The sequence below is a fragment of the Erythrolamprus reginae genome, chromosome 1 (assembly GCF_031021105.1).
Source record: "Erythrolamprus reginae isolate rEryReg1 chromosome 1, rEryReg1.hap1, whole genome shotgun sequence".
Lineage (NCBI taxonomy): Eukaryota > Metazoa > Chordata > Lepidosauria > Squamata > Dipsadidae > Erythrolamprus > Erythrolamprus reginae.
The window spans coordinates 374,354,675-374,371,316 of record NC_091950.1 but is presented as its reverse complement, the minus strand read 5'-3'; the positions used below and the strand labels follow the sequence as shown (position 1 = coordinate 374,371,316).

The window sequence follows — 16,642 nt, the reverse complement described above, 5'->3', positions numbered from 1 at the left end:
CTAGCTTGTGCTACAGGTTTAAGTATCATTTACTAATGTGTGAGATATAGCAATAGCAATATCTCCGGGACCGCCTTCTGCCGCACGAATCCCAGCGACCAGTTAGGTCCCACAGAGTTGGCCTTCTCCGGGTCCCATCAACTAATAATGTCGTTTGGCGGAACCCAGGGGAAGAGCCTTCTCTGTGGCGGCCCCGACCCTTTGGAACCAACTCCCCCCAGATATCAGAGTTGCCCCCACCCTCCTTGCCTTTCGTAAGCTCCTTAAAACCCACCTCTGTCATCAGGCATGAGGGAATTGAGACTTTCCCTCCCCCTAGGCTTATAAAATTTATGCATGGTATGTCAGTATGTATGATTGGTTTCTAAATTGGGGTTTTAAATTAACTTAAATATTAGATTTGTTTACATTGTATTATTATTGCTGTTAGCCCACCCGAGTCTGCGGAGAGGGGCGGCATACAAATCTGATTAATAAATAATAATAAATAAATAAATAAATATCACTTAGACTTGTATGCCACTTTACAGGCCCCTCTAAATGGTTTACAGAGTCAGCATATTGCCCCCAACAATCTGGGTTCTCATTTTACCAATCTCGGAAGGATGGGAGGCTGTGTCACCCTTGAGCCTAGTGAGATTCGATCTTAAAGGGAAGTGACGTCATCAAGAAAACAAAATACCTTAATAAATCTGAAGTTGGAGCATTAGTGTATATGCTATCTTGAGTTCAGCAAAAATAAAATAAATAAAATAATACATAATTTATGTAACCTTCAAACAAAGGAAACAAACATAGCAACATTGAAATACTATTTGGCTTATTTAACTGGGTAAACGAATCTGTTTACAATATATAATATTTCATAATATGTATTTCTACATATATTGTAATTACATTATTATAAAATAATTGCATAATTCATTTAGTTCGTTATTTTTAGCAATAATATTTTATTATCTGGTATGCATTTGTAACCTTAGTACAAAGTGTATTTTTGCCCCACAACAGCAATTTTTGATGCAGGGCTAAGAGTAGGAATAAAAACCAGTCTCCTCACATATGGTGCCACAGCTTAATCATTGTACTATCTCAAAAAATATTTCTTCCAGATTTTTAAAAAAGTTTCCTTATTGGTTTTTCACTTTAAACATCATGTTTTAAATCAGAATGTCAATCTTCCAGCAGATATTGTAATGATTGTGCCACTGAGAAAGAAAGAAATAATTTGTAATGTTGGGTTTTAGTGTATTAGTTTTGCTACTTTCTGCAATCTTCTATAAGTAGTCCTCAACTTATGACCAGTTGTTTAACAACAAAAAATTACGATGGATCCAGACCAGTGTTTAACCTGTACAGCACTTATGGCCATCACAAAATGTCATCCCACGTTCAAACCTATATCCTTGTTTTCACATGACTGCATGTCAGGCGTTTAACAACCAGCTTACCTTTAACATCAATTGGAGCATCCTATGGTAACATGACAACAATTTTTGTCATTTTCCTTAAAGACTGCTCATTTGGAAAAATGGGTTTGCATTTATGACCATGGTATTCATTAAATGACCATAGTGATTTGCTTAATGACTGCCATTAAAATAATCAAGTCCAGTCACATGGGTATCTCGACTTACAATTATTAAAAAATGATTCTAATTATTAAAATAATGTTAATAAAATTGCAATTGAAATTGTATTGCCTGATATAAGAAATACAATAAATATAAAATATTTAGAAATATGGAAAATAAATAAATATATTGCTAGATGCTAATTTAGGGTGCATAGACACATGGATATAAAACAGTTTTGCATTGTTTCCTGCAATCTTCCAAATATTTATTTTATTTAAATTTTATCTTTCTTAAGCAGAGAGGACGGTGAACTTGAAGATGGTGAAATAGATGATGCTGGACTTGAAGAAGATAAGGAAGAAAAAGACACAAAAGTTGAAGATAAACCTAAAAATGAAAAATCTCATAGGAAATCTCGAAAGAAGCGCAAAAAAGAAAAAGAGAAGAAAAAATCAAAAAGGAGAAGACGAGATAAACACAAGGTATGAAGTGCTCCGGTGTGCTATGCAATTTATTTCTAATAATTATTTCCCATTTAAACAAGATAAAAAAACTATACTGGAATACTTTTGCTTTAATTAGGTCAGTGAATATTAACTCCTTGAAAAGGTGAGGTTCCCTACAGACTGCAAAATAGCCTAAAAACACTGAGCCATCGCATGCTGCTTCTAACATTGTTAATCCCATGTGAACTGAAATGTGTACTGGCAAGGCTCATTAAGTGTTCCAGTATTGCAAAAGACTATATGCACAACCTACCTTAATTGGTGATAAACTGATCCTTGTGTTGATTTGCCTTATATAACCCTAGCTTGCACACCTTTTTGTTCAGATATACTTGAAGTAATTTCAATCGTATAGATAGATGTGTGTGAAATCTCTCTCTCTTACACACGCTATGATTATATTACAGCAATTGTATAAATGATAATGTTATTCCTTTTCAGCATAATTCACCTTCTAGTGATGATAGTTCTGACTATAGCATTGACTCTGATGCTGAACGTACAGAAAGATTTCATAAGAAAGGAGCTGGTTTCTATAGAGACTATGAGTCTTCATTCCTTCAGGTACAGCTTTCAAAATAAACTTCATTTTGTTTGTTTTTCCATGCTGTTTAAATACTTTAAGTATTTTTTAGACTATAAGAGGCACCTAAATTTTGAAGAGGAAACAAAAAGTTTTTAGCCTGCATGCTCCCCATTTTTGGGCCTTTTTCATGGCTTTTAAAAGGTTTTTTCTGGCCCGTTATTGGGGGGCGGTCCGTTTTGGAGGCTTTTTCCAGCCCTTTTTTGATACTTTTTTCAGCTGTTTTTAAATGTTTTTGGCCCATTTGGGGGGAGGGGGTAAAACAGCCCCAAAAAGCCTCAAAAATGCCCCAAAAAGCCTCAAAAACAGGCTTGAAAACGTATCAAAAATGGCCCATAAAAAGCCTCAAAAACAGGCCAAAACAGCCCCCCAAATGGGCCAAAAACAGGCCCGAAACAGGGTGTGCAGAGGCAAAAAAACCGCCAGCAGATAGGTGGGGTTTGGCAACATTCTATCTATAAAACACAGACACATTTTCACCCCCTTTTGGGAGACAAAAAAGTGCATTTCATAGTCTGAAAAATACAGTAGTTGTTTGATCATTTTTCTCAAAAGATATGAATTATTCTTTTGAATTAATTATATTGGATTGGTTTCTGTACTGTGTTGTTTTTGAAATATGTAATTATAGTTTATTTCTTAAATAATTCTTATTTCTTGTTTGTTACTCTTTGCGATGTGGAGGTAAGGGATAATTTGCAAATGTAGCACTGGTAGTCGTTGACGTATGACCATAATTGGGACCGGAATTTCTGTCATTAGTCATAGCAGTCATATATTAAGTCAGACCCAAATTTATGACAATTTTTACAGCAGTCTTTAAATGAATCACTGCAGCTGTTAACCAAATCCGACTTTTCCAGTGGGTATTTTTCCTTATTTTTTTGTCAGAAATTGACAAAACGAATCACAAATTGCAATCATGATTGTGGGACACTGCAACTGGCAATAAATGTGAGCCAGTTGCGAAGCTATCAAATTTCAATCATATGACTGCAGGAATGCAACTTTCATAAGTGTAAGTACAAGTCATAAATCACTTTTTCCAAGACTGTCATAACATTGAACTATCGTTGAATGAATGGTTGTAAGTCAAGGACTACCTGTATAAAAGGCTATAAAAGGATGTTGCCCTTTTGGAGTGACTAAAATTTCCAAGCCTTTTTCATTTACCATATTTTTTGGTGTATAAGACACACCTTTAGTACGCTAAAACTGGGTGCGTCTTATACATCGAATGCAGTTGGGTGGCAGTCAGCAGCAGCAGCCTTCCGGCAGTCCGGTGTCAGCAGCTTTTCAGCCCCACCAAGCAAAGCAGCGCTTGTAACTCTTTTTCCTGGCCTTGAAGCAACCGCGGCTGTAGCTGCAGCTTCTTCCTCGGCCTTGACGTCGTTTCCTTCCAACATAGCAAGGATGGAAGGCTGCTGCTTTTGCCACTGCCATAAGCCACCACACACACACTTTCCTTCGCTGCCATCCCTACCCGGAACCAAAACCCGGACGGCTTATGGCAGTCCTTGCTCATCGCTGTGGAGGAAGGACGAAGCAGGTCCACACGAGAACGCAGCTCTGTCCGTTTGCCTCAGCCTCTATTAGAAGTAGCGGCAGCGGCGAAAGCTGCAGCCTCCCGTCCTCGCTAAGGGTGCAAGGGTCTTCAAACCTGGGAAGTTTAAGGCTTGTGGACTTCAACTCCCATTTCTGAGCTAGCATGACTGGTGGAGGAATTCTGGGAGTTGAGGTCCACAAGTCTTGAAGCTGTCAAGTTTGAAGTTTGTAAAAAGTATACATGCTTTTAAAAAGTATACATGGTTATTAAGAGTATTCTGTTACACTGGTATTTTATTAAACAATATAATATTACACCATTTAGTTCAGAATACTTTTTTCCTTGTTTTCATCCTCTAAAATCTAGGTGCGTCTTATACACTGAAAAATAATTCATACATTTTGAAAGGAAATGGATACTATTTTGGATTTCTGATAATATGTTGATATCTCTAACATTATTTTTCGTAATAGGGTATAGAGAAACTGCAGATATATATTGATTAAATAAGTTTCCATGAATACTGCACAGCTGCCTGTTACACATGTATGATATTGACATTAATATGAGATAATGGACAAGCAAATCCAATAAATATATCTTATGGAAACAGACATTTTAAAGCTTCTTATTTTCTTCAATTTATAAGGAAGTATCACAGTTGGACTATTGCAATACACTCTACATGAGCTACCCTTGAAGAGCATTTGGAAGCTACAGCTGCTGCAGAGGGCGATGGACCATAGCACTACTGCTGTGCAAGCTGAATTGGCTGCCAGTTTGTTTCCAGATGCAATTCAAGGTGTTGGTAATCACCTTTACAGTCCTTCATGGTACCAATATTTTTTCTTTCTTTCTGGAATTCATCAAATTGGCTACTTTCCTGTATAAACAGGAAATAGACTGGAGAAATGAAAGATATGAAAGTAGAGTACCTCTAGGATAAGAATGTACTTATATATTTATATATATATGTATGTATATGTATGTATGTATACATATAAGATGCTTATATATATGTATGTATATGTATGTATATCTTTATCCCCCACAAGAATGAATGAAAAGAAGTTATAAGGAAAAACTGCTTGTATGAGAGGTGCTTGCATCCATGCAGATTTAATTTTATTGCAACAAAATTATGCAATCAAATGAATGTTCAATAAAGTCATGTAATTTTGACCTCAGACAAAATATTGATTCAAACCTATTAAATCTGCTTCAGAGGAGCTCTTAACTACTTTTAAAACTTTTTTATCCATCTTAATCATTTACATATAGAAAAAGAATCTGCTTAAAAAAGGATTGTCTTCTATAACCCACATTACATGAATTATATATCCAATGTCAGGGAAAACATTAATTTTGAAAAAGACATGCAATAATCCAATTATTTCATTTTAGAATATTTCAACACTACTATATACTCATAATTAAATGAGCAGACATCTTACCTCAGTACCTCTCAATTTGTCTGAGGGTAATCATTAGAAACAGTTTCCTCCCATTTTTGTAAATTTGTAAGAATAATATGCTGATATATATATATATATTAATTACAGTAATGAAAATTTTAGAAGAGTAAATGCTAAATTATATAGCTGGTAAATCTCAGGTAGAATCTTGATATATCTTGTTACATTATATACTAGAGATTTATTCTTAATTAGTATTCTCATATGTTTCTAATTATCTTTATGTTTTATCCAGCATGGGCATATTTCAGGAAAATACAACCCTTCACAGAAGATACAGCATAATAAAAAATCAAAAAGCAAAGATTATGATAATTACAGTGATGATTTTGGCTACAATGAAGATGAAAAAGAAGATTTTGCTGACCAGTTAAAGCAATATAGACAAGCTAAAGAAACTAATGAGTTAGACGCTTCGATTTCAAAAGACCCAGGGAAAAAGCAAGGAATGAAAGGGGTTCACAAAGGTAAGGCAATAATCAAAGAACAATTAAATCCGAGTTTGAATTTACCTATGCAGAACAGACTACAGAGTCTCATTTATTATTACAGATCTTTACTATTAATCCATTAGTAGCAATAGAAACGGTCAATAATCACCTCACCATTAATCCTATCACCATTATATTTCCAGTGAGTTTAATTATATTTTTATAGGTTCATTAGCCTCATGGCTTTTGTCTTCCAGTCTAAACTACTTTCCTATATCCAAACAAATTCATTTAGTTATAAATCATCAGAAATTTTAACATAAGAGAATATAGACAACATAGTTATATTATTCCAGTAGGACAATTGCATATTAATAAACAAGGAATTATATATGTAATGTTTTTACCTGAAATCCAGTTAATGTGAGCCTCTGGCTCCAGGGGAGCCTTTGGAACCTTGGGAGGGCAAAACATGAGCCTACTGGGCCCACCAGAAGTTGGGAAACAGGCCATTTCCGGCTTCCAGAGGGTCTCCTGGGGGGGAGCTGTTTTTGCCCTCCCTAGGCATTCAATTATGGGTGTGGGCACTCATGCATGCGCAATAACATGTGCACATGCTCTTTCGGCACCCAAGGGAAAAAAGGTTCGCCATCACTGTTCTAGAGAAATGTATTTGCCCTGTAAATTAAACATGGATCATGGATCTGAAAAGCCTAAAACTTGGGGATTAAATAACTTGATTTTGTAACTTCAGTTTTATGTGTAATAATGGTTAAATAGTCTTGTGCAAAAAGATTCCAAACTGCTCCTCAGCTAATACTTTGAAGAAGCACATTAAAAGCGCAATTACGTTTTTTCGGCCTCAAAAACAGTTTGAATGCTTACTTTACTGTTTAACCAAATTTAAGTTGCCAGAACATTAAAATTGGGAATGGACAATTTTCAGAAAGCACTCTATTTCTTAGATGGTAGTTGATTGCATTTAATTATATAGCTAGTAATCAAAACGGCTTCAAGGCTTAGTAATAACATTAATTTGTTTATTTGGAACATATTTATCTTATAGGATCCCCATGTATCTCATAATAAAAATACATAAAAAATAAATCACAAAATAGAATTACAAAAATAACAATAAAATATTTAAATATTAAATAAAGCACCTTTATACATGAGTGAGATTGTATGTCCATTTCTTTACATCTTATAGTTTGATAAGTTGAATAAAATTATTTTAAAATGAAACCTAGATAAATTTATCAAAAAGATGTTCTTATTCCAGCCATACAGATTGTGGAGTTTTGAGATGTACAAAGAATATTCTGAAAATTATTTCAACATGTAAGATTCATACAGAAGCAATCCATTAAATATTCTGCCCATAGATCTTTCAAATCTTTAAAGGTCAGTAATGCCAGCACTTTTGATTAAATTCAGAAACAAATTATAAGCCCATGTACCTATTTTAGCAAGAGAGTTTTACACTCCATTTATGCAGTATTTGATAATAAATGAACTGCAATCTCCTAGCCCATCTCAGAATATTGTCAAAGGCAGCTTTATATGAAGCACATTGCAATACACCAGAAGTAATGTAATCAAAGTATGCTTTATTTTGGAAATAAGTTTAACATGGCCACATAGCAGGAGATCTATCTATATAATTGATATAGCAATCCACTTCATGGATAGGTCTTTCGATGGCATACAGTTGAAACAAAACAATTAGAAACATAGTCTTAAAAACTTTTAAAATTAAAAATATAAATATAATCATTGCAGAATGAATGAGAGAGTGCATTCAAGGTCCACATAGTTATAATATACTCTCTATTTACATTGGATCCCCAAGCCTGCTAACAAAACCATGTTTTAAGAGATTTCTGTAAAGTCAGTAGGATCTAGGCCAGAGGTATCAAACTCATGCCTGGATGTGTCAGGTGCTGGCCTCACTCCCACCCGGTTTAGTGAATGGAGAAAATGTCCTGATATGTCATATCACGCTGCCGTGACGATGCGAGTTTGACACCCCAGTCTTGGTAGTCTCATCAAAGGGCAGCTGCTATAGCAGAGAAAGCTCACTTTTTTGGGTCCCTGTTAGATGAAACTAGCAAGTGTGATTTGTAACTTGCCCTTCCTGCCAGACTTGACTGAATAAGCAGATGTAACCAGAAGAGAAGATTATTTGTCCCACAAATAATCCAGCCCATGCCACAAAGGACCAGCATTTTTAGTTGAACTTAGAAGCAAACTGACAATCACGGAGTAGAGATGTAAGATATGCAAGTTCTAGCAGCACACATTTGATCTCACCACTGTAATTTGCACAAGTTGAAGTTTGCAGATTCTTCTCAACAGTAACCCCACTTAGAACACGTTTTAGTAATTCAGGAGGAGACCAGGGCATGAGTAATTGGGAATAGAACCTCCCAATTCAGGAATAAGTACAATTGGTGTACAACAGAAAGTTGTGCAAAGGCTCTCCTAACCATAACTGCTACCAAGCAGGAGTCATGAGTCTAGAAGAACCCCCAAATTGCACACAAGGTTTGTTTGGGGATAAGTAATCCCATCCAACACCAAAGATGGTACTTTCTCAGATACAGGAGACTTCAAAACCTCAAGCCACTCAGTCTTGCTAGGGTTCAGCTGAAGCTTGTTGTTCTCCTTACAGCTTCCAGGCAATGAAACAGGAATCATTGCAGGAATCAATTCACCAGGGATGAAGATGTATAACTGGATATCATCAGCATATTGTATTGATGCTACCTCATCCCATGACAATGGATATTCCCAGTAGTTTCATCTAGAACTGACCTGGAGTGGAGAGATTACTGAATCTATGGAAACCTACATATAAGGGGTCAAGGGTTGGACCTCTCACTCACTCCCAAATAACAGCTGGGAGGATGAAAAAGATCAAGCACAATACAGTGCCATCCACTTCCTGTGGAGCTGATCCTGAAGGATACCATAATCAGTGGTATCAGAGGCCACCAAGATGTCAAGTAGAGCCATGAATAGATACTGTCCCCATCCCACTCCTTCTAGAGGTCAACCAAAAGCATGGCAAATGCTGTTTCAATCCCCTGCCTAGACCTGAATCCTCACTGGAAAGAGTCCAGATAATAGATGGTCTATTATGATGCATCCAGATCTGGGGACATAATATTTAAATATGGAATAACTCTGAGGTGGATTCTGGATCCTTTTACTGCCGGTTCGCTCAGGCTCATGCCATGCGCACAGCAATCAAAAAATACATTAGCTTCTGCGCATGCGCAGAAGAAAGAAATAGCTTTTGTACAGAAGCAAAATCCAAGATTGCGGCACCCACGGAGACACCAACAGAACCAGTTCTGTGATGTCATCACTGAGTTACTAACGGTTTTAAAGAATGGGTTAGAACCAGTAGGAACAAACTGGAATAACTTAAAATACTTTTCTCACATACAAATTATATGTAATATTTTGCAAATAGGATCTAAACTTGCCATAAGTTTCCAAAATTAATTATGATTAATTAATACATTTTGGCAACTTATGGCAAGTTTAGATCCTATTTGCAAAATGTTGCATATAATTTGCATGTCAGAAAAGTATTTTAAATTATAGTTAAATTGTTTTATAAACTAAATTTGGACAATTTTCTTGATTGACTGTCCAGTCCACACATACTTTTACACAGCTACCTTGACTCCACTCACTCAAATGAAATAATGCTTCAGTATGGAAAAGTGAGGTGCTGAGTCTGGGTACCTACAATTTAAATTTTGAGGCTGACCAATTTGCCTCGTCAGAAATGTTTAGAATGCCAGTTAAATAGCTGCCTCAAGTTCCATTGGGATGATTTTTGCAAGGCCCTGAAGACCTGGTTTTGTCAATGGGTCTGGTAATCCCAGAATAGGACGGAACCCATTTATTTGATGGATTGATTTTTTTGCCTGGAGGGGGAGTATTGTTTTTTATATTGGGTTTTTTTATCTTTTTAAACCACCCAAAACTCACTTAACACTTCTCACATAGCAACATAAATGTTGGCCTTAATTGTGTCATAGGTTGAGGTATTTGTATTTGGTACATAGAAACATAGAAGACTGACGGCAGAAAAAGACCTCATGGTCCATCTAGTCTGCCCTTATACTATTTCCTGTATTTTATCTTACAATGGATATATGTTTATCCCAGGCATGTTTAAATTCGGTTACTGTGGATTTACCGACCACGTCTGCTGGAAGTTTGTTCCAAGGATCTACTACTCTTTCAGTAAAATAATATTTTCTCATGTTGCCCTTGATCTTTCCCCCCAACTAACCTCAGATTGTGTCCCCTTGTTCTTGTGTTCACTTTCCTATTAAAAACACTTCCCTCCTGAACCCTATTTTACCCTTTGACATATTTAAATGTTTCGATCATGTCCCCCCTTTTCCTTCTGTCTTGCAGACTATACAGATTGAGTTCATTTAGTCTTGCCTGATACGTTTTATACTTAAGACCTTCCACCATTCTTGTAGCCCGTCTTTGGACCCGTTCAATTTTGTCAATATCTTTTTGTAGGTGAGGTCTCCAGAACTGAACACAGTACTCCAAATGTGGTCTCACCAGCGCTCTGTATAAGGGGATCACAATCTCCCTCTTCCTGCTTGTTATACCTCTAGCTATGCAGCCAAGCATCCTACTTGCCTTTCCTACCGCCTGACCACACTGCTCACCCATTTTGAGACTGTCAGAAATCACTACCCCTAAATCCTTCTCTTCTGAAGTTTTTGCTAACACAGAATTGCCAATGCAATACTCAGATTGAGGATTCCTTTTCCCCAAGTGCATTATTTTACATTTGGAAACATTAAACTGCAGTTTCCATTGCTTTGACCATTTATCTAGTAAAGCTAAATCATTTACCATATTACAGACCCCTCCAGGAATATCAACCCTATTGCACACTTTAGAGTCATCGGCAAATAGGCAAACCTTCCCTACCAGACCTTCCCCTATGTCACTCACAAACATATTAAAAAGAATAGGACCCAGAACAGACCCTTGTGGCACACCACTTGTAACCTGTCTCTGCTCAGAATACTCGCCATTAACAATAACTCTCTGATGTCTATGCTTCAGCCAGCTTGAAATCCACTGAACTATCCAGGGATTAAGTCCAATCTTCACTAATTTATCCATCATTTTAACTACAACTGATGTCAAGCTAACTGGCCTGTAGTTACCAGCTTCTTCTCTACTGCCCTTCTTGTGGATAGGCACAACACTGGCCATTCTCCAATCCTCAGGAACATCTCCTGTTAACAGGGATTGGTTAAACAAATCAGTAATTAGAAGTCAGGTTGGTATCAAGAAGAACACAAAGAGATTGCATTTTGGTTGCCTATTTGTTCCAGGGCAAAAATGAAGAGCCTACAGAGATTTGCCCAGGCTATTTGAGAGAAAAACGTTTTCTAGAGCAGTATTTCTTAATTATCCCCCCCCCCCCCCCCCCGAAGAAGTAAACATTTTGCACACACACACCAACTCTCAGTCCGGCTGATTGTTTGCAATATTCAGCACGTTTTTGCTGAAAAACTCAAGCGTCTTATCAGCAGGGTGTAATGTGTTTAAGTGTCTCCTTAATTTATTTGGCTTCATGATGTCCACTGCCAACATTTTTAGACACAGTAAACATTCTGATCTTTCCTCCTCTCCCACCATAGTCACAGTGAAGCCAAGCGTTACATATGCTTTGTCATATTTCCTCATTTTAGCTTTTGGGAGACTTGTCTCATTACCTCGGTCTTTCTTTTCATCCCTTTTAAATATTTTCCCATGGTGTCTCTTAAGGTTTACTATATGCACTTCATATCTCCTACTCTGTGCTGTGTGCTATTGTTCGGTGCAAAAATAATCCTAGTTCCTATGGCAAAAAAAGCACATTCCCTGGAGTCACGCCCTCCCCCGGCATTGCTCCATAGCCTGCCCCACTATTTGAGAAACACTAAATCTAGAGGAAGCTACACAACTAGTCAATTCTGCTGAAAATGTTTATCTACTTTTGTTTCAATCTATCTGCTGGCATTTAGGGTCAAGCCCCAGTCAATCCATCTGAAAATACTTATCTATTGATGTTTCAATCTATCTGCTGGCATTTAGAGTCAAGCCTTTTTTGTTTACTGTAAACTGCCAAGACACTTTTAAAGTTGGCACTAGATTAAGTTTAATGAATAATCATTGAATAGAAAAATATAAGTGGTATGTATTATAATATATTTCTGCACCATAATAAGTAATAAATCATTATATTCATCCAGAAATTTGTAATCTTTTAGGTGCTATGCAAACAAGCAATAGTTATGGTATTGGCCGAGGGCGCAGCATGCAAAAGAAACTGAAACGCAAAGATCGTGGAAGAGGAAGAGGGGTAAATAAAGGATCTGAGGAAGTAAGTTAAGTGGAAATGGTTTATTGCATTAAAAATACAGTGGAACCTCGACATACGAGCAGCTCTACTTACGAGCTACTCGAGATAAGAGCTGGGAGGGGAGCGACATTTTTGTTCGCCTCCCGAGCTCACATTCGGGATACGGGCGCCAAGGAGCTGTCTCCTGAAGCCGAACGCTAACTTCCGCATTCGGCTTCAGGAGACAGCTGCGAAGCGGCGCGCGTGTTTTAAAACGTGGCAGCCGGCCTGGGGGGCTCGGGAGGATGCTGGCAAGCCCCCCAGGCCGGCTGCAACCTTTTAAAACACGCGCGCCGCTTCGCAGCTGTCTCCTGAAACCGAATGCTAACTTCCGCGTTCGGCTTCAGGAGGCAGCTACTTGGCGCTCGTATCCCGCGTGTTTTAAAAGGTTGCATCCGGCCTGGGGGGCTCGGGGGGGTGCTGGCAAGCCCCCCAGGCCGGCTGCAACCTTTTAAAACACGCGCGCCGCTTCGCAGCTGTCTCCTGAAACCGAATGCTAACTTCCGCGTTCGGCTTCAGGAGGCAGCTACTTGGCGCTCGTATCCCGCGTGTTTTAAAAGGTTGCATCCGGCCTGGGGGGCTCGGGGGGGTGCTGGCAAGCCCCCCAGGCCGGCTGCAACCTTTTAAAACACGCGCGCCGCTTCGCAGCTGTCTCCTGAAACCGAATGCTAACTTCCGCGTTCGGCTTCAGGAGGCAGCTACTTGGCGCTCGTATCCCGCGTGTTTTAAAAGGTTGCAGCCGGCCTGGGGGGCTCGGGAGGATGCTGGCAAGCCCCCCAGGCCGGCTGCAACCTTTTAAAACACGCGCGCCGCTTCGCAGCTGTCTCCTGAAACCGAACGCTAACTTCCGCGTTCGGCTTCAGGAGACAGCTGCGAAGCGGCGCGCGTGTTTTAAAACGTGACAGCCGGCCTGGGGGGCTCGGGGGGAAGCCCCCGAGCCCCCCAGGCCGGCTGCCACATTTTAAAACACGCGCGCCGCTTCGCAGCTGTCTCCTGAAGTCGAACGCTAACTTCCGCGTTCGGCGGCAGCGGTTTTTTTTGTTGTTGCACGGATTAATTGACTTTACATTGTTTCCTATGGGAAACAATGTTTCGTCATACGAGCGTTCCGACTTACGAGCCTCCTTCCGGAACCAATTAGTCTCGTAAGTCGGGGTTCTACTGTAGTGGTTTTATTAAGCTTCATTCAAAATTGTATTGTAAAATGCTATATATTGTAAAATGTTTTATTTTTCTTTCAGTGATCTTAGAACTAAGATAACTGCATTATGAAAATAAAAGTAGCTTAACTAAGATAAATATTAATAATCAGTGATAGCTACTTTTGCAAAATCAGACTAATACAAATATAATCCTGGTGAGCTTAATAGCAGGAAAATTTAGTTTGAGAGCAGCCAGTGGTTGAATTGTCACTTTTATATCCCTACTACTTAAGACAAAACAATTTTAAAAAAATCAATTTTACTGGGTTTTGATTTTCAACATAGTTTCTATTATTTGCTTGTTCATAAAGATGGAATTCTTCTATACATCTGTACCCAACATTGGTATCTTTTATGATAGGATATATTGTCGATATACAATATGTCATAGAAGTAAGTACACCCCCCTCACATTTTGCAAATATTTAAGTACAGTGATCCCTCGAGTTTCGCGATCTCGAGTATTGCGAAACGCTATATCGCGAGTTTTCAACCCGGAAGTAAACTCCACCATCTGCGCATGCGTGCCCTTCCACGCATGCGTAGATGGTGGAGTTTCCCCGCCGGGCAGAGGCTTCCCTGGGTCTTCCCCCTCTTGCCCCGGTAAGACAGCGGCGGCGCGAGCAACGGCGTGGGCGGGCGGGCGGCACGCGCGCGGGAAACCCCAGCTCCGCTTCCCACCTGGGAAGCAGCCCCAGCAACGACGTGGGTGGGCGGGCGGCACGCGCGCGCTTCGGGACACCCCCAGCTCTGTTTCCCAGCTGGGAAGCGGAGCTGGCAACGGCGGGCGGCGGGCGCGCGCGCTTGCGGACACCCCAGCTCTGCTTCCCAGCTGAGAAGCGGAGCTGGCAATGGCGGGTGGCGCGTGCGCGCTTGCGGACACCCCAGCTCTGCTTCCCAGCTGAGAAGCGGAGCTGGGGTGTCCGCAAGTGCGCGCGCGCTTCGGGACACCCCCAGCTCCGCTTCCCAGCTGGGAAGCGGAGCTGGCAACGGCGGGCGGCGCGCGCGCGCTTGCGGACACCCCAGCTCTGCTTCCCAGCTGAGAAGCGGAGCTGGCAACGGCGGGCGGCGCGCGCGCGCTTGCGGACACCCCAGCTCTGCTTCCCAGCTGAGAAGCGGAGCTGGCAACGGCGGGCGGCGCGCGCGCGCTTGCGGACACCCCAGCTCTGCTTCCCAGCTGAGAAGCGGAGCTGGCAACGGCGGGCGGCGCGCGCGCGCTTGCGGACACCCCAGCTCTGCTTCCCAGCTGGGAAGCGGAGCTGGCAACGGCGGGCGGCGCGCGCGCGCTTGCGGACACCCCAGCTCTGCTTCCCAGCTGGGAAGCGGAGCTGGCAACGGCGGGCGGCGCTCGCACGCTTGCGGACACCCCAGCTCTGCTTCCCAGCTGGGAAGCGGAGCTGGCAACGGCGGGCGGCGTGCGCGCGCTTGCGGACACCCCAGCTCTGCTTCCCAGCTGAGAAGCGGAGCTGGCAATGGCGGGCGGCGCGCGCGCGCTTGCGGACACCCCAGCTCTGCTTCCCAGCTGGGAAGCGGAGCTGGCAATGGCGGGCGGTGCGTGCGCGCTTGCGGACACCCCAGCTCTGCTTCCCAGCTGGGAAGCAGAGCTGGCAATGGCAGGCGGCGCGCGCGCGCTTGCGGACACCCCAGCTCTGCTTCCCAGCTGAGAAGCGGAGCTGGCAATGGCGGGCGGCGCTCGCACGCTTGCGGACACCCCAGCTCTGCTTCCCAGCTGGGAAGCGGAGCTGGCAATGGCAGGCGGCGCGCGCGCGCTTGCGGACACCCCAGCTCTGCTTCCCAGCTGGGAAGCGGAGCTGGGGTGTCCGCAAGCGCTCGCGCGCTTCGGGACACCCCCAGCTCTGCTTCCCAGCTGGGAAGCGGAGCTGGCAACGGCGGGCGAAGGGCGGGCGGCGGTGGAAGTGAAAACACCATCTGCACATGCGCAGATGGTGTTTTTACTTCCGCACCGCTACTTCGCGAAAAATCGATCATCGCGAGGGGTCCTGGAACGGAACCCTCGCGATGATCGAGGGATCACTGTATATCTTTTGATATGACAACACTGGAAAAATGACACTTGGCATAGTCATTAATGTCTGAACTGCTGGCAACAAAAGTGAGTACACATCTACACTGAGTTTACAGTGGAAAAAAATAGATTAGGGAAGATTATTACATTGGTTTTGCAGTGATGATTATACTGGGTTGGCAGTGAAATATAAATAGAGTAGGGCATGATAATTGCACTGGGTTTGCAGCAAAAATATAATTAGAAATACAATTAGAATAGGGTATTATGAAACTGTGAGAATGGATAAAATGCAAGATAAGTTGGGAGCACTCTTAAAGATTTTTGAATAAAAGAAATTTACATTGATTAGGTCGATTAACATTTAAATATTATACTTTAATTAAGAAATAATTATGTTTGTAAGTTGATTACTTGTTATGGAATATGTAACGATAGAAAGTAAGCTGATTTATTTTTATGGAATTGTTGAAATTTGGTTCTTTTATTCCTTTTTTCTTTCAGTAATATTATTGTTATGATAGTATTTTACAGGATTTAGATTATTGTTTTAGACTCAGAATTTTTTTAAAAGGGCAATTAGTATAAAATAAGAGTTAAGAAATATTTTGGAAATAAATAAGGTTATATGATAATTGAAAAGAAGCATTAAGGCTCAGATTTAATAAATGAGTCAAACCAATTGATGAGATGTAAAGTTAATAGCGTGATAAATTTGAATAAGGATATTGAAAAAAGTTATATTGGGTAATCTAGGTGATAAAAGTAAAGGAGGTAGCACTTGTTTAATGATATATACCAAAAGGAAATGGAAAACTATTGTATTGTATTAAAATTGAAGGTATATGAAA

General features: G+C 40.7%; 1 protein-coding gene across 3 annotated transcripts in view; it reads left to right on the top strand.

Annotated features, from left to right (window-relative positions):
- The window catches only part of ZC3H6 (zinc finger CCCH-type containing 6), a 37,141-nt gene that overhangs the window by 4,909 nt on the left and 15,590 nt on the right, over positions 1–16,642 (top strand). For 2 of the 3 annotated variants that reach the window (XM_070734619.1, XM_070734618.1), the window contains exons 2-5: positions 1,876–2,059; positions 2,525–2,647; positions 5,923–6,154; positions 12,433–12,545. In XM_070734619.1, coding sequence (XP_070590720.1) covers positions 1,876–2,059; positions 2,525–2,647; positions 5,923–6,154; positions 12,433–12,545 — 652 coding nt within the window. Of the gene's footprint in view, positions 1–1,875; positions 2,060–2,524; positions 2,648–5,922; positions 6,155–7,470; positions 7,523–12,432; positions 12,546–16,642 lie in introns of those variants that run through there. The other variant, XM_070734620.1, reaches the window with a different exon arrangement.